The following is a 21,199-nucleotide window of genomic DNA, read 5'->3' on the forward strand; positions in this document are numbered from 1 at the left end:
GGAGAGTTCTGCCATGACCGTGCGGTGGACTCACCTCTCTTGTACTTCTTCAGGGCCTTGTGACTCCTGTCCATCGCGGCCTGCAGGGACCCCCTCTCTGTTCGCTCCTCTTCCACCTGCAGTGGGACACCGGGTGTTTGTAGCTGGTTCTTTATTTGCACCAAACTCAGCCCCACTGACTTCAGTGGCCCGTTGGCTTGAGCCGATCCCGGGCTTGATCCAACCCCTGCGCCTATGGGGGGGGGCAGTGTTCACCCCAGGGAGGGCAGGGGGCTGTGCACAGAGAAGCCTTTGGATCTGGCAGGCTTCCCGCTCCCTCCCTCCCTCAGACGTCCAGCAAATCCACGCCCAAGCAGCAGCAAAGAGCTGCAAGGACAGTCAGGCACCGGGAAGGCCTGTAACTGCACTAGGGGGTCTCCAGCTTCCTAAGGCAGGTTGAAGGCTGAGAGTGGCACCGAGCGAGCTCTGGACTGGGCTCCGGGGAGCTGAGTTTATACTGGAGCTCAGGGAGGGTCTGTGTGAAACCCTCTGCCGTTAGCGGTGATACTGAAGCCATCACTCCGCCCCTAGGAGAAAAGTTCTCGCTGTGAACGGCTTCTGCTGTTGGGTTGTGCTGGCCAAAGCCAGTGGCTTAGACTGGGCAACTGCCAGCACCAAGGGCCCTTCAGCCAGCTTGACCGGGCCTATGGGGAACAGCCCTGGCGGAGGGGGTCCCCAGCAGGTATGGAGCCAGCGTAGGTGGCATGCTGCGGGCATTCCAGGGGTGAGCTGGAGCTCAGCTACAGTCTGGCAATTCCCAAATGCAGCAGCAGCAGCCCGTACAGGCCGTAGGTAGCTGAGTGCAATTCAGGGCAGCCCCCAGGCTGCTCTAAACTGTGGTGAAGGGGAGTTGCCCCGGGCAGCCCCAGCATCGGGCACACACAAGGGAGGAATCTCCCAGCCCCCTGGGGCTTTATTTTCTTAGGGGGAAGCTTGGGGTTGGATCCCCTCGGACCCACACCAGCTAGTGTGGAGGCCCGCAGCATGCAGTGGCTCAGCTGGCCACCTGTGCCCCGATTATTGATTTATATTATGGTAGCACCGAGCACCTCACTGTGCAGACACAGAACGAAGAGACAGCCCCTGCCCCCATGACCTTACAATCAGCGCATCAGGCTACAGACAACAGGCGGCGACAGACAGGGGAGCACAAGGTGACGAGAGGGGTCAGCAAGGGGAGCAGTGGTCTTAGCACAGCAGTCGCCGAGCTCAGAGAGCATCACGGCCGAGCAGAGCGTCAAGGAGGGTCCGGCATCGGCACCGTACCTGCTCCCCGAGGTCTCTGATCTGGCTCTGCAGCTCCTGCACTTGGATGGTGAGTTCCTTCTTCTCCCCCAGCAGCCTGGAAACCTTTTCCTGCAAATCTGGAGCCAGAGGAAGGGAAATAAAACGAGGCGCCTTCTCTCTTCCTGCTTCGTGCAACAGACCCTGGTCCTATGGCAGCCAGGCCTGAGTGGAGGGCCACATCCGCTCTGTGTCTACAGGCCTCCCTCTCTGTCTAGGGCACAGCGTGTGCTTCAGACTGATAGCTCTCCTAGACTGCTTGTCATCCACCGCTCTCATAGCACCTCCTCAAAGTGGGTCACTAGCACCCTCCCCATTTGACAGATGGGAAACTGAGGCACAGAGCGGGGAGGTGACTTGCCTGAGCTCACTGAGCACCCAGGTCCCTGCTCTATCCACTAGAGCATGCTGCCTCCAAAGCAAAGTTGTCTTAGCTGTCTCTGAACTTTGTGAAGGGAGAGGACGTGTGGGGTCAGACAGGGCTTAAGGGGGCAGGGCTGTGAGGGGAAGAGAGCGGCATATGAACGGTGCCCAGTAGGGAGCTAGGCCTTTGGCTCCTCCAAGCATTTCCATGCCACAGAATGAAGTTGTTCCGGGGGAAAGGTGCCACCCTGGCAGCTCTGGAAACTGCAGGCCATGCCCAGCAGGCAATGGAAACACAACCATGGACGGACAACCATCGCGGACCTGGAGAAAAACCCCCCTCGGACAGGAAGGGAAGTCAGTGTCCATGGCCTAGGCTGTCCTCAGCCTCTTTAAGCAGTGCCCCAGCACCAGGGAGGGTTTTGGGATGTGGCTGCCTGTCTGCTAGGAGCTGGAATGAGACCCACCAACTCAGCGCACGTAAGCCACCTAATAGCCAGCAGCTGCTTATAGCTCCTACCTTCCTGGGGTTGGATTTCAGCCTGGTCTTTCTTGGTACCTTGTACCCTATTCTGTCTGTGGCAGGCACATTCAGTGCTCCCCGCCTGGGGTCAGACTGGCATGGACGCCCTTAGCCCAACCGCATCCCCAGCTGTGGTTTTCAGTCACCTCTACCCTTGGAATTTCACCCCTTGGGTTCCTTGAAGTGCACCAATGGAGTCTGATTTAGCAACTGGGCCACCGGCGTCAGGGCCCAGTGCACAAGTCCCCCTGCATCTCGTAAACAATTTTATGTAAGTCAGCAAAAGCTGGAGACACAGAGCCTGGGTCAAACTGGATTGTTCACATTGAAAAAGCTGGACTTAGGGGTCTGCTGAGCTCCAGGTAAACTCATAAGAACGGCAAGACTGGATCAAACCAAAGGTTCATCTAACTCAGTCTCCTGTCTTCCAACAGTGGCCAGTGCCAGGTGCCCCAGAGGGAATGAACAGAACAGGTCATCATCAAGTGATCCTTCCCCTGTTGCCCATTCCCAGCCTCTGGCAAACAGAGGCTAGGGTCACCATCCCTGCCCATCCTGGCTAATAGTCATTGATGGACTTATCGGCCATGAACTTATCTAATTCTTTTTTGAACCTTGTTATAATCTTGGCCTTCATAACATCCTCTGGCAAGGAGTTCCACCGGTTGACTGTGCATTGCATGAAGAACTCACAGGTTGGAATGGCAACAAGCTGAATAATCCCCAAGCTGGTGAAACATGTGCCTAGCTGAAATCTGACGTGTTTCGATTGATTCCTGTTAGTGGGGTGAGGCTGTGTCCCTCCCGGGCCATTGTTCATCACGGGTGGGGGGTCACTCGGTGGAAGCAAGGGGACATGGACTGGAAGGAGCCAGCTTTGTCATCCTGGCTTCCACCTCCACCATCTCCCAGGATGCACCATGACACCACTGGGCTTTCATTGTCCTGGTCCTGCAAGGCCTCCTGTCCAGATCGGGCCAGAGAGAGGGAATCAGACGTGATCGCCTCCTCCACCGGCTTTGGCTAAATCCTCAACAGCTCCTGGGATGGTAGACGAGGTTCCTGCTCTCACCCCCTTCTTCATGTGTCATCTCTTATTCCTTCTATTTCCTCACACTCTCCAGTTGCCTTTGACCAATAAGGGTCTGGCTGAGCCACTCGGGCAGTCCCACCCTGCGATCCGAGAGGTGGCTAAAAGCAAACCCTTCCACAGCCCAATGTTACTAACAGTTTGCCAGGTCTTGAGTGGCTGATAAGGCCACATGTCGGGGCTGTGTGTTCTCTAGCCGGGAACGTCAGCACCAGAGAGAGATGTGGCATCTTCTCTCTGTGCTGTTCTTTCCCTTCCCCTTTTGCATGTCTTTTGTTTAAGGAAAACAGGAGCGACTCCAATAGCAGTTACAACAAAACACTCCAGGTCATCTCAACTAAACTTTGCTTTTATCCCCGCAACAAGGGCGGTGTAACAAAATGGGTCCTCCTGGAGCACTCCCTCCTGGCTGGAGATAGCCCCGCAGGACCCCGCCTACGTTTCCCCCGTCATAAAATTCCTCAAAGTCCATATTTGCTCTTTAATTCAAGAATGTCCTTGCTACGGGCTAGTTTATTAACACAAATGCTTCAAACTAACCCCTCAAAAGTCAAAGTTTGGAGTCCATCACCATAATACCAAGCCGGGCTCTTCTTCCGCCTCCCTCTTCAGCTGGAGTGGTGGGTTCTCAGACGGCCCCTCCCCAAATCCAAAGCCCAAATGAAACGCACAAAGTAAACAGCATCCACCCACCCAGGGCTTAACAAAAATGCAAAGTAACCAAGCTCTGCCCACTCTGGGTTATGTTCTTAGCCCCTCCTGGGCTCTTTCCAACCACGGGATTATTCCCTTATTTGACCTTCTGTCTCCCAGGGTTCAAAGACATCAGCAGGCAGATCTCCCTCCGCTGATCTCTTGGCCTTGAGCTTTCCCAGATCTCTCCACCCAGCTGCTCCCCATAACTCCTCTCTGGGGGCACCTAGCTTGCCTGCTCTCTGGCCTTTCTGCCAGCCCCCATCTACTCCTTCCTGTCTCCTTTCCCAGCTGCCACCTGACCCTTTATATAGGCCAGGTGTCTTCTCTCCAGTCCCATTAGAAAGCAATTAACCAGGCACTGGTGGACTGGGTCTGCTCCCTCTTCATGGGGCCAGCCTGTCTGTGCCATAGAAAAGGCTGTCAAACCGGATGTTCCCGCTATAAAAACCTCTCTAGACAGGGAATAAGGGAAATTGTTACAATGAAAGTCTTACACGAGACTTTACATTTCAAAGGCTTTAACTGTTGTCCTCTCTCTTTCTGTGACTTCAGTAAAAGGGTAAAAAGGAGTCACCAGCCATAACATGACACTAAAATCCAAACCTGACTGAAGGGTTGATTGTTATAAAAGTGAACATGGGTGTCCTAAACTTATCCTGTGTCGGGCCCAACACACCCCCCTCTTCCCCTCCCCCCACTTCTCAACACAACAGCACCAGGGTCTGGCCCATGCCAAGGTCTCCTCGGCCAGTGGTTCTCAGCCAGGGTGTGCATCCCCCCCAGAGGTACGCAGAGCTCTTCCGGGGGGGACATCAACTCATCTAGAGATTTGCCTAGTTGTACAACGGGCTACATAAAAAGCACTAGCGCGGTCAGTACAAACTAAAATTTCATACAATGCCTTGTTTATCCTGCTCTATATACGATACACTGACATGTAAGTACAAGATTTATATTCCAAGTGATGTATTTTATAACTATATGGTAAAAATGAGAAAGTAAAAGCAATTTTTCAGTACTAGTGTGGCTGGGACACTTGTATTTTTAGGTCTGATTTCGTAAGCAAGTCATTTTTAAGTGAGGTGACATTTGGGGGTATGCAAGACAAATCAGCCTCCTGAATGGGGGTACAGTTATCTGGAAAGGTTGAGAGCCACTGTCCTAGGCACTACAGTAATACAAACAACAATAATAGGCTTCTGAATTGGCATCTGGGTGTCTCAACGGCAAAGTGAAAGACCTTATATTAGCGACCAAGTTTAAAAACTGGATTCAGTTTAATTAAGTCCTGGAAAACCCCTCACACCACTCCTTAGGCAAGAATCTCCAGCTGTCAGCGCTGTTATGTCCAAAGTCAGGTAAACCATGACGTTTCTGCTCTGCCCCACAGCCCTAGCTAAATGCCCAAACCCCATCCCAGCACTGGCTCAGTGTAAACACCTGGACTGGATTCCCAGGGGAGAGCCTCTTCTCTGGTTGTTCCCAAGCCTCGGTCTGGGACCCTGGGGCGGATGCGTGCAACTCACCTTTGATCTGCTGCAGGTACGGATATGCTGGATCTCGGCTTGGGTCCGCGGGGGAGTCTACTTCAGTGGCCAGACTCAGCACATCCTCAGGAAGCTGGTTCAACATGGGCAACAGTGCCACACTGATCCGCTTCAGCTTTTTGTTCTCCCTGTTCACCTACACACCGGGGTGCAAGAACAGACAAGAGCCCTTTGTACTGAAGCAGAGTGCAGGGAGGCTGCAGGAAATAGAACCCGGAGTATCTTTTACAACCAGAGGAAATAGGAACATAGGCCGGACAGGATCAGAACCAAGGACCATCTAACCCAGGAATCTGTCTCTGACAGTGGCCAGCACCAGCTGCTTCTCAGGAAAGGAAAGTTTCCTCTTAGCACATTATAGTTAGTGTCCCCTCATACCCTAAAACCCCCTTCTGAAACCCATGGTTATATTTTTAGGGTTTATTATGACAACTCTGGATGTTCTCTTTATTCACATAGCTGACTAGTCCCCTTCTGAATCCTGCTAAGCTCTTGGCCTCAATAATTTCTTGTGGCAATGAGTTCCACAAGCCAACTGTGCATTTTGTGACAACATAGTTCCCCCTCTCACTTTTGAACTGGCTGCATTTCAATTCCAACAGTTTTTCTCTCATCTGTGTCCCTTTATCCCAGCCCCAGGTGTCAGATGCTGTTTGGCTTTTCCCTGCTTGCACTACAGACAGGGCTAATAATTGCATCATAAAGTACAGCTAGTTGTAAAATTCCCCCAAGGAAAACCCATGAAAATTAAGAAAATTTCATTTTCTTGATGAGGATTTTAATTAACTTTTCAGCAGAAATTTGAATTCCAGAAAGATCTCAGCCAAAGAAAAGTATGTAGATTGGGCAATGCTGCCACAGTGCCTCATGGGAGCTGTAGTCCAGGCGCCTCATGCTCACATTTGCCTCTATTGGCCAGGCTCCCTGGTCAGACTACATCTCCCATAATGCAACATAATCTCCCCTCTCCAGGAGTCCCGGGACACGGTGCATCATGGGAGACGTAGTCCAGCTGAGGAGTCCAGCCTATGGGCAAGGATGAGCACACGAGGCACTTGAGCTACAACTCCCATGGGGCGCCATGGCAACATTTCCAAATAAATGGTGGGGGTGCTTGGTTTTTCAGCAAAAAATTCCTCTGTTTTCCACTCTTTTCAAGCCATTTCATGTTGTGGAAACGCCCGTTTTCCACCAAAGAGCAGTTTAGCTGGGCAGTTTCCAAGCAGCCCCAGCACTGGGTCTGACAGCCCCGGGAGGCGGGCTGGGGTCAGTTTGGGGAGCGGTGTGACTGCTGCTGCATGCTGCTTCCCCTCCCCTGCCTGCTTTGGCCCCGTGCTGGGGAGCCAGGACTGGCAGCTGGCTACCGCTGCCCTGGCAGCTCCCTGGTCCTCACCTGGGCTGCGTAGACTTCGGCTTGTTTGCGACACGATATTTCGATTTCATACTCTGCCTCCAGCGCCGAGAGCTCGGCCAGCAGCCTCTGGGATGCTGTGAATGAGAAGGGGAAGCTGGCAGAGGCGGGATTCAAGCACCCAGCTCCACCCCCAACACAGGGCTCCTAACAGAGCGCTCCATCCACACAGCCTGCCTCCGGCTCTAGTCCCATCACAGCCGCCCCACGCTCCTTCATGGAATTTGCCCGGTTCATAAGAAGATAAGAACTGGCCAGATTGGGACAGACCAAAGGTCCATCTAGCCCAGTATCCTGTCTTCCAACAGTGGCCAGGGCCAGGTGCCCCAGAGGGAATGAACGGAACAGGGAATCATCAAGTGATCCACCCCCTTTTCATCAGTCCGTTCATCAGGCCACCGCTCCAGTGGCAAATGGGTGGACCCTGCAGATGGCAACCACATGCTACGTCCCCTCCAACTGCTCACTACATTTCCCCGGGCCACTTCACCGCAGCCCCAGCACCTTCTTCACCCTCACCTCAGGGCCTCAGCATTTCAGTTCTGGCAGCCAGTCAGGAGCTCCCTCTGGCTCCCCCAGTCCCCGCCAGCAACTGCTCTGTCCATGGTGATAGATTCCATCCATCCATCCGCTAGGAATCCAGTCCTCCCTCCTTGACCTCCAGGCCATGACTGACTAACTCTGGTCCAGCAGCTTCTTTTATGTGAGACCGCTGGGCCCTGATTGGTTGCTCCCTGCAGCCCTTCCCTGATTGGTTGCACCCAACGCACTCCGAGCACTCACCTTCATGGCTCACTCCTAGGGTTAACCCCTTCTACACCCGTGTGGGGTAGACACCCCACCACAGTGCCTCAACAAGCTGCCTTGTTACCAGAATTGTTACTAGTTTATCCCCCTCCCCGGGCATCACTTTATAAGGGCCTTGCTGTGGTAACCACTGCTTGGTGAGGCCACGGCAGGATGGTAGCCCTTACGGCCGGTTCAGAACTTGGTGACATATATTTGGAATTGTTGAGATGTTAAAAGTTTCAGCAATAGCTTTGATGTTGTGTGAGACCTGAGAAAAAGAGAATTTCCATTCAGATATCAAGAAGAGAGACGTTCAAGCAATAAGGAAGGCAAAATAACACCAGCACTGGCGGTTTTGAAGAAAGATGGGAAAAGAATGTGGCAATTTCAGACATCTGGTGCTGCCTCCAGAAATGGTTAACAGGCAGTGCTGGGAGTAACATAGTATATTGTTGCTTCTTATATTTGCTTCTTTCAGCTAAAGTAACCATTTGGGCTAATGAAGGCTCCTGTGACTTGAAAAATCTGTCACGAAATGCGTCTCTACATGGCTCATCACAAGAGCACATGACAGGTGACGTTTACCTTGAAATGCTTAAAGCAGGAAAGCACTTGTATGGATGTGCTGCTTAGTGGCAAAGGTGTCCTGCTGCCTTGGAGCATAACCAGAAAGTCAGGAAGAACAGAGAGATTTTGAAGCAAGTAGCTGATATTTCAGTGGTTTTATCTTGTCAAGAACTTGCATTATGTGGCCAATGTGAGACGGAGGAATCTGTCAGCTAGGGTAAGTTCAAGGAACATTTTGATTATTGCTTTTCGTCACGAAAAGGGATTGAAGGCTTATTGGCAGAAAAATGAATTCATTTTTTCCAGCCTAAGAAAGACAATTCAGAATTAATTGATCGAATGCATGGCTGAAGAAATAACACCCTATATTGACCAGGAGATTGAAGAGCGCAGCTTGTTCACTTGCGAGGTAGACAAAACACCCGAGCTGTCTCACTTAAACCAGCTTTCACTTGTGTTGCGCCACACGGACAAGAAGAGGCAAACACAAGAGAAGCTCATGGGTTTTAAGGCTGTCCGCTCAGATCGAAATGCAGTTGATTTGAAGCAGGTTGCGGATTCAGGGATATTAGAACACAACGACAAAACTTGTGTCTCCGTCGTGTGATGGGGCTGGAGTGCTGGCCGGTGAGTTGGGGGGTCTGAAAGCCCTGATTAAGAAGAAAAGGTTCTTCAGGCATTGTTTGTGCACTGTTTTGCACACAGATGAAGTCTAGTTCTCCAGTAAGGGGCACAGCGTATGAAAGAAACCTGTGGCTTTTTTGAAACCTTGCAAGGCTTCTCCACAATTTTTACATGCTCCAGGAACCACAGTGAACTGCTGGACCAAACTGTCGCAGAAGGACCTTCCCTGGGTGCAGAGTCTACATGCCATTGTCTTGGAAAGTGAGACACCGGGCAAGGTGTTTCAGGAGCTGTTCAGTGCCTGTGGCTGGGATGGAGAATCTCAGCGACACACTATAGGGTGCCTTGGAAAATTAAACAACTTTGTTTCTTTTCTTGGCATACTCCTACAGTAACATCTTCAGCATCACCGACATTCTCTATGATCAGACAAGGCGGGGGAGGGAATATCGTTAATTGCACCAACTTCTGTTGGTGAGAGAGACAAGCTATCGAGCTACACCGAGCTCTTCCTCGGGTCTGGGAAATGTATGTAGCTGTGATGCTCTGAGTACAAGGTTGCACCGGCTCGAGTGACGTTATTGCATGCTTTGTCTCAAATAGAGAAAGGCAGACTGAGCTTCGCTATCAATGAGATAAGCTTCCATCTCTCTTATTGCATGTATAACTGTCCATTTCTGGCCATGCCAGGACAAACTGCCTTGTTTGTTTTGAAATTTTTGAATTAATGATTTTTTTATACCGTATTTGTGTCTTTATAGCGAATATTCCACTAAACAATACATGATTTTCAGGTTCTGATTTGCTAATAAATTATACGTGCACTTTTTTTAGTGCTAATGTTGCTTTTTTTTAATTGATGGGGTATATTAGAGTGACCATAGCAACCGCAGTCTGTTATTTGAATGCACACTCCATTTAAGCAGAGGCATGTACAGTAGCTGAGCACGGTCAATTTATGTTTAGGACTTTAGCCGAAGCCGATATTTAAATTAATATGAAAATGTTGTGGGTCTTTTAAACTATTTTTGTTTACTCGGAATTGCTCTTTTTTTTTTCTCTGTAAAGAGATTAATTGGGGATGGCTCACTCAACGATTCCCTGTTCTGTTCCTTCCCTCTGGGGCACCTGGCATAGGCCACTGAAGGAAGACAGGAGACTGGCCTAGGTGAACCATTGATCTGACCCAGTCTGGCCATTTTTCAGAGTAACAGCAGTGTTAGTCTGTATTCGCAAAAAGAAAAGGAGGACTTGTGGCACCTTAGAGACTAACCAATTTATTAGAGCATGAGCTTTCGTGAGCTACAACTCACTTCCTCAGATGCATATCGTGGAAACTGCAGCAGGCTTTATATATACACAGAGAATATGAAACAATACCTCCTCCCACCCCACTGTCCTGCTGGTAATAGCTTATCTAAAGTGATCATCAGGTGGGCCATTTCCAGCACAAATCCAGGTTTTCTCACCCTCCACCCCCCCACACAAATTCACTCTCCTGCTGGTGACAGCCCATCCAAAGCCTGCTGCAGTTTCCACGATATGCATCTGAGGAAGTGAGCTGTAGCTCCCGAAAGCTTATGCTCTAATAAATTGGTTAGTACTTTGGATGGGCTATCACCAGCAGGAGAGTGAATTTGTGTGGGGGGGTGGAGGGTGAGAAAACCTGGATTTGTGCTGGAAATGGCCCACCTGATGATCACTTTAGATAAGCTATTACCAGCAGGACAGTGGGGTGGGAGGAGGTATTGTTTCATATTCTCTGTGTATATATAAAGCCTGCTGCAGTTTCCACGATATGCATCTGAGGAAGTGAGCTGTAGCTCACGAAAGCTCATGCTCTAATAAATTGGTTAGTCTCTAAGGTGCCACAAGTCCTCCTTTTCAGTCTGGCCATTCTTATGATTCTTTTCTGTGTATTGAAAAATCGTCTTATAATAATAGCTATCCAATTATAAATTGGGTGGGGGTGGAAATGACTATTTTGTGATGTGTGCCTCGTCTGTCAAAAATGTCCCAGGCCACCACTGGACCCCAGGTCTGTAGAGTCCTAATGCAGCACCCTACCCACTAGCCATCCCGGAGCATCTCTAGCTGTTTTGCTAGCCAGGTGGAAAATGTCTTCAGCATCCCAGTAGCTGAGCAAAAAAGGCCAGCCAATCAGTGGAGCAAAACCAGCCAGCCAATCAGAGCCGAGCCAAAAAAATAAGGTGAGTGCTATGCCCCCCACACCACCCCAGGAAGTTGGTACCCAGGGAAAATGCCCTGCTTGCCTGCCCCTAGAACCAGCCCAGAGGCCATCCTTCCTGGCCTGGTATCCTGCAGCCGAATGCCAGTGCAGCTGTGTCTTACACTTGGCAGTTACAGATGGGCCCAAAGCAAAATGCGCCCAGTCTCTGGGGCATGTCCAGAGCTTGACCTGCCGCTTGCGGCTTGATCTGGTTCTGCTCACCAGTGTGAGTGTGTGTGATTGGGGCTCCAGACCCTAGGGCCGCCCCGAGAACAATCCTGCTGTCCTCACTAGCTAGTCACTGCCCCGCACTCCCCACCAACAACTGATTCAATCCCTGTCTCTACCACTGCCTTTTCATTCCATACATCGCTCAACATGCCGGGAGGTGACCAGGACCCCGGGTCTCCGACCTGAGCTACAAAGCAGCTTTGTCAGCTGCTGCCGATAGCAGGTTTATCGCCCTCCCCGTGGTCCCAGTCACCGGGGGCAGCATCCCTCACTCACGCACAAGAAGTCAGCTCATGACATGTCTGGTGCCCGCTTATTTTATCTATCTCTGGGAGTGAGCAGGACGATGGGGGATCCTTACTGGCCGGGGAGGGCTGTTTGCCCACCCAGGGGGAGGTACCAGCATGACCACGGATGCTTTCTCCTTTAAAATAAGGGTGGTTGATATCCATATGCTCCTGCGAAGAGGGGATGGGTGTTGGGCTGAGCTCTCCCCCAGCTGCCCAGGTAAGGACCCGTCTGCAGCTCCTGGTTATTCAAGAAGAGGGTGCGGGAGATCAGAGCAAAGGTGGGTGAGGTCGGAAAGCCACTGGGGACACTCAGTATTGTGCAATGAGCCATTCCAGAGTAGAGAAAGGGGGTGATGGAGCAGCACAGATCCCACGTATCTGGGCAGGGAACCCGATTAGAACATAGTCCAGCTCCTAGCACCATGGGGTTGCTTGTCTGTGCAGCCGTCGGGGGCACGTGTTCACAGCTCAGCAGATGGGCCCCTCCCCTCCCTGTGATGCAGAAGGGCCCCTGATTCTGTAGCCGCAAAGTGCACAGAGTGGGCCGTGCATTGCTCCCAAAGGGCAGGGTGGGAGGAGGCTGGCTGGCTGGTCCATTAATGTATGTCTACACTGACGCCAGGGGTGTCATTTTCAGCTTGAGCAGACATACCCAGGCTAGTTCTGATTGAGTTAGAGTGCTAAAAATAGCCACGTCGATGGGGCGGCGTGAGCAGTGGTACGGGTTAGCCACCCCAAGTATGATCCCGGTTATTTTTAGCATATGAGCTTGAACAAAGGTAGCCCCCATATGTCAGCCCGAGCTGGAAATGACAGCTCCAGCACTGGAGTAGACGTACCCTGGGATTGCCAGCTCTAAGGGGCTGGGCCCTTGACGTCAGGGTGTTTGTGCAGTGCCTGGCACAATGGGGCCCCCTCTCCTGGTTGGCCCGGTGTCCCTGCTGTAATAAACTTGAGTCATAATAGTGAGCTGCAGGAGGAATGGAACGGCTCCGCCAGCCAGGCAAACAGCCCCTTTTCCCAGGTGTCCCCCATGGCCACAAGGAACTGCAGGCAGAAAGTCAGATTTCATGGTCATCCTCAGGGCAGATACACTGAGCAGTCAGTGCATACCGTGGCTTTAATCCACAGCTTGTCTGGTAGGAGGAAAAAATGGATTCGCCAGACCAGGATTTTGCTCATTCCAGGCTGCCCAATGAGAAGAACAGGTCTGGACAGCATGGGGGTTAGAATCTCCCGTGACCTGGCTTAACCAGTACTCTGTCCATGGTACAGTAGCACGAGAGGCCTCGACTGAGTTCAGAGCCCTGTTGTGCTGGGTGTGGTACAGACACGTAGCTGAGGAAAGCTAACGCACAGAGAGGGGATGTGACTTGTCTAAAGGCACCCAGCGGGTCGGTGGCAGAGCTAGGGAGAGAACCCAGGTCTCCTGGTGCCCAGCTTGCTGCCCTATTGCCTGCACAGGTGGGAGGATGGCTTTAGGAGACCAGGCCCCACTATCTACTTCCCAGCCTCCATATCCTGCCATCTTTAATGAGCCTGGAGACTACACGCCTCATAAATGTCCTCGTCTCGCTCCCATGAATTTTGGGGGGAAGGAGAGGAAGAAGAGGGAGGCCAAGGAACAGGACTCACCTTGCTCAAACTCAGACAGCTTCTCTTTAGCTTCATCCCTCTCCTGGAGGAGGGCCTCATGCTGCAGGCAAAAGCAAGGAGACAACACTTCATTTACACATCCTTTTGTCCCGAAGGATCCCAAAGCACTTCACCCACCACTCAAAAGCAGCCACCTTTGGGGTGATGCATGGCACCTTTGTTTAACACCAGGCCATGGTTTGGGACAGGAAGCAAAGGATCCTATATCCAATAAAAACTGCAGGGGATTTGAGGAAGGAAACATAGTCACCCATGTTAGGATTTGGTCAAGACTAGTGGGCTACCTGCTGCTCTGGGGCTTAGTCATTTTCACTGACCTTGACTGATCAGGATGTTGGTTTTGTGTTTCGTCCAATGCCCCCCATGGCACAGGGCCATGAGAGAGGGACTACTGCCCCATAATCAGTCCCCTTGGCTCTACCGTCTCTGTGCCAGGCTGGGTTAGTTATTTTGGTCCTGGTGGAGGGCTTTGTGAGTGGAAGGGAGGCCTCTGGGGGAGATGTAGACGTCTTTCAGAGCACAAAATTCTATTCAGTGATGAAAAAAGAACGGTCAGCTGTCGCTGTTGTGACTGGGAGCAGCAAGAGATGAATTCCTACTTCTTCCAGCCCAGGAAAAAGAGCACAAAGATCTGTCCGAGCCACTAGCGATGATGAAAAAGAAGTTGAAGTCAAATCTTCATCCATTCGTCTTATGATATTCCACTCTGTGTTCAAATTCTCTGTTCTGTCCTGAGCACATGGCAGCCCTGTTGCTGGCAGTGCCTCACTCCACTCAGCTGTCGGTGTTTTATAGGACAGGGATCCGTAAAAGCTACGTAGAGGGTGAGTAGAATCTAGAAGTTGTTGTTGTCGATTTTTAAGAATCAAGTCTGTGGACTTTTCCAGTTGTCTTAACAAACACTTCTTGTCCTCTTCACTTAAGGATTCGATATAAATGCCTTCATTAGTCAACTTCTGAACTGAAGTCTTTGCTTCTTCCAGTACGTTTTCAGTGGATAGCTCTCTGATTGATCCAAATGTAGCTTCTCTTGCTGGACAAAGATCTGCTACTGTTGTAGCAGATGCCTGGACGGCATTGTTTAATGACCCAAGTGGTTTCAAGAATAGACTTGCAAGAGAGAGAATGGCAATAGTCTTCTCTGAACGTAGTAGCAAAAGTAATCCACCAGCCTCACTACTTAGATCCATCCTATCTTGGTAGATACTTTCCAAAGCTAGTAATAATGGCTGGAGTAATTTTAAGACAACAGCCAAGGATTGCTCATGAGAAAGCCAGAGGGTTTTCCCAGGTTGGACTAATTTGAACTTCAGTCCCAGTGTATCTTCTATATTTTCCAAGATATTCAGTCTTTTTGGACTCTTGCTGAAAAAAGAATAGAAGGAAGACATTCCATTTATAGCTTTTGTAATGTCTTTTGAAGAGTCTGCAGCTCGTACTAGCGCTAGGTGGAGTAGATGGCCACTGCAGGGTGGATAGGAGAGACCAGGGTTACACTTTTCTCTGAGCAAAGCTTGTGCTCCACCACGTCTTCCAGAGAAGTCTGCAGCTCCATCAAATGCACAAGCAGCCATCTCTTTGGGATCCAGTTGACAAGCATTTAACTCTTCTAAGATGTGGGTTGTCACAGATGCAGCCGATGTGTCTTCTATAACTTGAACATCTAGAAATGCATCTACTGGCCTTCCCCTGACATCAAGATAACGTACACAATGACTTAATGCTTGATGACCATTTGCAATGGTGCATTCATCAGCCAGGTATGCACACTTTTTTAATGTGGTGACAGAGGTCTTCACTTTTTCAGCTGTTGAGTTTTTCACTGTTGCACCACATATGTCTAGCCAGTCAGCTGAGTTTTTTGCAGAAAGACAGTGAGCATTTGCTGGTCGTGTTCGGAACCAGTGTTCAACTTCAGGATGAACAAGTGACCATGCACTTAGCATTGGCCTCCAGTTTGCAGTGTGTGGTGTCTCTTGCTTAAATAGAAAGGACAATGCCACAGCCACGTTTGTTCGCATGAATGGTGTTGTGTCTCCAGCATTCTTAACAGCCTCATTAGCACACACCGGTGTTGTCCTGGGTCAGTGGAGACTCAGAGTTCAGAGGTGCTTTCACATGAGTTCACCTCCCAGGTGGGCAGCAAGAAGGCCCCTCGCTCATTCCTCCAGCTGCTCACTGTTCACTCTGGCCACTGCTGTTCATTGTGCCACCGTTCACTCCTTCGCTCTGTTGGAGTAATGGTCTCAAGTTGCAGTGGGGGAGGTCTAGGTTGGATATTAGGAAAAACTTTTTCACTAGGAGGGTGGTGAAACACTGGAATGCGTTACCTAGGGAGATGGTGGAATCTCCTTCCTTAGAGGTTTTTAAGGTCAGGCTTGACAAAGCCCTGGCTGGGATGATTTAGTTGGGGATGGGTCCTGCTTTGAGCAGGGGGTTGGACTAGATGACCTCCCGAGGTCCCTTCCAACCCTGATAGTCTATATTCTATGACTCTGTGGCCCACGGCCCTGCGCCGTCACCTTCGGCTGCCACCTGCCCCTGTGACCTCTGCCAGTGGGTCTCTGGAGGTTCCACCGGCTCCCAGTGGTTTCAGCCGAGCTCGCAGTGGGGGAACCTCGCTGCTGGTGCAGGCTGGGCCGTCTCTGCCACAGAAACACGGTCCCACCGCCAGTCTGAGCTCTTAGACCTGATTTCAGCTATAGCAGGGGTCACTTAGCAGAACAAAAGACTCTCTATGGAGCCTGATCAGCTCTGTCTTTAAACAGTGGAGAGGGGCAGGTCAAATCGTACTTGTGACTCAGGCAGACCATCAAGCAAAACACCTGTCCCCACCCTCCCTCCCGCTCGATGCCCTCAGTCAGCAGAGGCTACGTCCAGTTCTACTGCCCTTTACTCCTGCAATAAGAACAACCCCATTTCATCCCCCCTCACACCCCGCATCCAAGTGATGTGTAACCCCACCCCAGCCCAAATCTATCACTTGGGCAACGCAGCTCTGTTTGCTGGTTACCTGGGTAGATTAGGTGCGAATGTAAATACAATCTGGTCCTGGAGCCTTTCCCCCCAGGCCCAGCTCATCACTAGCTGTCAGGGAGAGCTCCTTTCGACTTTGCTTACAAATCATCATCTGAAATTGTGAGGTTGGCCAACATCACCGAAATGAAGGCAGTGACGTGGTCATAAAAACAACAGCTGTGTAAGGAAGCTGGTCTCTGTTCATACTTTTCAAATCTATTACACCTCTTCAGATACACGTATTTTATCATACACTGTGTATGCTTTTAAAGTGTGTATTAATGTTTCAATTTCAATTCAAATGTCCAAACAATCAGTAAATTGGCAACACTGCATGTAACGAGTTCCCAAAACTGCGTGGTGTGGGGGAGAGGGAAAGGGGGGGAATTCAGGGTGGGTGTAGGGAAATCCCTGCTTGGGGAATAAAAACAAAACAGAAGATAACTCTGTACCGTAGCCACTTCTTCATCCTCCGATGACTCGCTGTCAGACTCCAGGATGGCTGCAGGGAACAGAAAGCACACAGCAGGAAGTTACCACACTCAGCAAGAAGCATGAAACCTTTGCAGGAGTGCTCAGCATTCAAGCTGTGGGTCAGCACGTCTTACCTGCCTGCAGCGCCTTCAGCCGAAGCATTTCCATGTGTGTTCCAACCCCCCGGGAGGGACCCTGCACCCTCAAATACCCCAACATCTATGGGAGTCGAGAGTGCCTTGTGCCTTCTAGGGCCGCGTCCCGGGTCTAAGTTACCTGCTCCAGAAAAGCAGCCACCACTGGTAGCTTCATGCATTTACACCACAGTATTGCCAACTCCTGCGATTGTACTGCAAGTTTCATGTGAATTAGTATTCTTCAAGCCCCAGCTCCTGGAGTCATGTGAGGATGTGAGAATCCACCGTTTGTTGTTTTTAAAAAAAGTCTCTTGATTTTTAAGCCATGCGATCCTGGCCGAGCAGGTGCCAGCTCATGCCAAGGCCCTTAGGTCTCAACTGAACACAGACATAGCTGGAAACCAGTCTGGCTTAGCTGTGTGTTACTATTGTTTAGATAGGTATTAGAATGATAAGAATGAGTTTGGTGTTCAGACTTTATGGAACGCTTGTCAGTAGCTGCCTACATTAATCTCACCTATAATACCTGTAGCCCATGTGATAAGGTAATATTTAAGTATTTGCTCTGTAACTGCAAATCACCAGACAGGAGAGGAGCATTAACGAGCGTGAAATACTAGGGGCCAACAGGAAGTGTGATCTCCTGACCCTCAAAGGAGGCCCATCAACGCCAGACGAGCTATTATGAAACATCAGGGGATGAAAGTCTTTGTTGTTTGCTCTCCACCCTACAGAGAGGAGAAGTGCAAGTGAATTCCGCCCAACAGCTGAATTTGCAACTGGAAGCAGAAGCAGGGAAGCAATAAAAAGCCCTGACAAGGAGGGACTGTATCTTTCATGCTGCTTGGATGCTGAGGGGCAAGGATTACTAAGCATAAGCAAAAGATCCCCAGTGTTTGGCCTGGGTTAGCCCCAAAAGACACATAGAGCTTGCTTATTATAAAAACGTCTATGACTTTTTGAAACTTAAGATTGGAACTCATTTGGGTATCTGTGTTTACCTGCTTTAACCTTGTAAATAACTCTAATTTCTTTTTTCCACTAAACTAATCTTTAGACAGTTTATTGTAGGATTGGCTACAAGCGTTGTCTTTGGTGTGAGCTCTAAGGTGCAACTGACCTGAGGTAAGTGACTGGTCCTTTGGGAGTGGGAGTAACCTGGATATTGTTGTGATCTTTGGTGTAAGGGACCATCTGTCACAAAGGCAGGCTCACCTGGGTGGCAAGAGAGATCTGAGCACCCAAAGGGACTGTTTGTGATTCCATATTCAGGCTGTTATAGCATCTGAGAAGTTTACACTTGATAATTGGTTAGTGAAATCCAACGATAAAACTCACAACCAGTTTGGGGTTTGTGCCCTGCTTCTTTGCAGCCTGCCCTGAGGCTGGTCTTCACACCCCTGAGTCCCTGCAGGACAGCTTGCCAAGCCAATCTCATGAGCATTTAGGGGCCTGACTCAGGACTGTGGCATGGTTGGGGCTGGCGATGCTGATTGCTTTGCATCACTTTCCCCACCTTTCCCCATTGCAAGGATTTCACCCCATCGCTCAAACAGGCGTGCAAGGAAGTGAAGCCCTGGGAGCCATGCTGGCCACTGGAAGCATCTGGGAGCCCAAGAAAGAAGGGTCCATGTACGGTGTTATCTGGGCTTAGCAGGAAACTATCTGACATGGGCTGGAGGAGTGCCCGGGGGAGACAGACCGCGTGTGACCTTTCCATCTCTTAACATCTCTGATTGATGCAACGCAGGAAGCTGGGGGCACCGGTGGTGGTGTTTGGAATGGGGACTGCAGCAGCCGAGGCCCCCAGGGATAGAATTCTGGGGTGAACCCCCCCTCACAAAAACACTCTCCCCCACTCTGAGAAAGAGCAGACCCACTGACTCTGACCAGACCTGGAGAGAGTGAAAAGTGCTCCCATTCACAGGCCACTCCTGCCTACCCAGGCCATATGTGTAGGAGCAAAGAATGTGGGTCCCACTTACAAGACGGGGGACTGCATCCTGGAGTGCAGTGATTCTGAAAAGGACTTAGGGGCCATGGCAGATGACCCCTGGAACATGGCCTCCCAGGGGCATGCTGTAGCTAAGAGGGAGGACACGATCACTGGATAAGCAGAGGAATATCATAAGCAGAGGAATATCAAGTAGGAGTAGGGAGGTGGCATTGCCTCAGTATATAGTATTAGTGAGACCATTACTGGAACACTGTGTCCCGTTCTGGTTATCTCCACTTCTAAAAGGTTACTGAAAAATTGGAAAGCAGCTTTCAGAACATTACTGGGCAGCCCGGATATGCTGGATTCCCAGTGTCCTCCTGTTCAGACTATAAAGTACAAACCCTGGGCCAGTCAAGGCTGCCATGTTGCTTCATACCACAGCCAGGCCAAACTTCAGAGCAAGAGCAGAGACAGAGCTCTGATCCTCCAAGACCCCAACTATCCGGGTGAAATGGCAATCTCCACTAGCTACTAGCAGTATAGGGCCCATGACACACAGTGAAGCAGTTCAGCTTCCATCCTGCAGAGGGCAGTGGTATGCACACACCAGCAAGGTCATTACAGTTGTATAACATAGAATCATAGAACTGGAAGGGACCTCGAGAGGTCATCTAGTCCAGTCCCCTGCACTCATGGCAGGACTAAATATTATCTAGACCATCCCTGACAGGTGTTTGTCCAACCTGCTCTTAAAAATCTCTAATGATGGAGATTCTACAACCTCCCTGGGCAATTTATTTCAGTGCTTGTCCACCCTGACAGTTAGGAATTTTTTCCTAATGTCCAACCTAAACCTCCCTTGCCGCAATTTAAGCCCATTGCTTCTTGTCCTCTCCTCGGAGGTTAAGAAGAATAGCTTTTCTCTCCCTCCCCCTTGTAATAACCTTTTATGTACTTGAAAACTGTTCTCATGTCCCCTCTCAGTCTTCTCTTCTCCAGACTAAAAAACCCATTTTTTCAATCTTCCTCGGTCATGTTTTCTAGACCTTTCATCATTTTTGTTGCTCTTCTCTGGACTTTCTCCACATCTTTCCTGAAATGTGGCGCCCAGAACTGGACACAGTACTCCAGCTAAGGCCTAAGCAGCGTGAAGTAGAGCGGAAAAATTACTTCTCGTGTCTTGCTTACAACACTCTAGCTAATACAGCCCAGAACGATGTTTGCTTTTTTTGCAACAGTGTTACACAGTTGACTCATATTTAGCTTGTGATCCACTATGACCCCCAGATCCCTTTCGGCATTACTCCTTCCTAGGCCGTCATTTCCCATTGTGTGTGTGTGCAACTGATTGTTCCTTCCTAAGTGGAGAACTTTGCATTTGTCCTTATTGTCTGGATTCTACAGGTATGGTCACTTTAGCAATGCAGACAGACCTAGATGGATGGGTCAGACTCCTCCAGCCTCATCCCTTCGCCTGACATCAATGAGACTGCAGTGGGGTTATGATCCCCTTACAACCAGCAGCTCCTGCACTGGACCAGACCAGTAGCCAGCCCAATCTGCCGGGGGCCAATGCCAGATGTCTCTAGGAAGAGAGACATTTCCAGCAGACCGCTCCTTGGCTCAGCTGATGATCAGCTGATACCCTGGAGCATGGGATCACCCTTGTAACTTGCAAATGCAACTGTACATGTGTATTCTCATTACCAAACACTCTCATCCTTTTCTAAGAACCTGCTCAGCTGTTCGCAGCTCATGTTATCCCATGCACTCGGAGGTGGGGGGGCCTTACCTGGCAGTTGGTAATCCATTCTGACCCGAGCTGACGGAGCTGTGTCTCCACGCTGGTGCTGCCTGTTGCCTCTGATGCGAGTTGACTGGTCTCCTTCCCCGTTTGCACAGAGGCTGGGCGGTTTCCATTCCTCAGCCACACGGGGAACCGAAACCATCCCTCTTCCTGTGAGCTGGCAGCTGCGGTGTTGCATGCAGCCCGGGGAGCCTTAGCAACCGTATCAAGGAAGGGACCCAGCAGCTGTGACAGGACAGGGCTATTCCACCAGCAATTTGCAGGAACGTGAGGGTCTAAAGGGGCCCTGAACCTTGTGATCTCATTGGCACTGGTGCAAAGGGGGAACAAAATACTATGGGAGAGATTCTGTCTTATACAAAGGCCTTGTCTGCATGGGGAAGCTAGTCCAGTGTAAGGTAGGGAGTGAATTTAAACGGCAAGAGCAATGAGGAGTCCTTGTGGCACCTCAGAGACTCACACATCTAACAAACAAACCTCTCTG

The 21,199-nt window shown here is 50.4% G+C and overlaps 1 protein-coding gene across 1 annotated transcript in view; it reads right to left on the bottom strand.

The window, feature by feature from the left end:
* LOC311519696 (shootin-1-like) overlaps positions 1-20,934 on the bottom strand; it is a 36,282-nt gene extending 15,348 nt beyond the window's left edge. The window contains exons 1-7 of the mRNA XM_084626478.1: positions 20,701-20,934; positions 16,811-16,860; positions 13,320-13,380; positions 6,936-7,030; positions 5,522-5,678; positions 1,306-1,403; positions 35-116 (exon numbers count right to left, since the gene is read on the bottom strand). Of these exons, the coding sequence (XP_084482604.1) occupies positions 35-116; positions 1,306-1,403; positions 5,522-5,678; positions 6,936-7,030; positions 13,320-13,380; positions 16,811-16,860; positions 20,701-20,893 (736 nt within the window). The 5' untranslated portion in view covers positions 20,894-20,934. The remainder of the gene's footprint in view (positions 1-34; positions 117-1,305; positions 1,404-5,521; positions 5,679-6,935; positions 7,031-13,319; positions 13,381-16,810; positions 16,861-20,700) is intronic.
* Between the last annotated feature and the right edge of the window lie 265 nt (positions 20,935-21,199).

This window comes from Lepidochelys olivacea (genome assembly GCF_965140295.1).
Source record: "Lepidochelys olivacea isolate rLepOli2 genome assembly, chromosome: 4".
NCBI lineage: Eukaryota > Metazoa > Chordata > Testudines > Cheloniidae > Lepidochelys > Lepidochelys olivacea.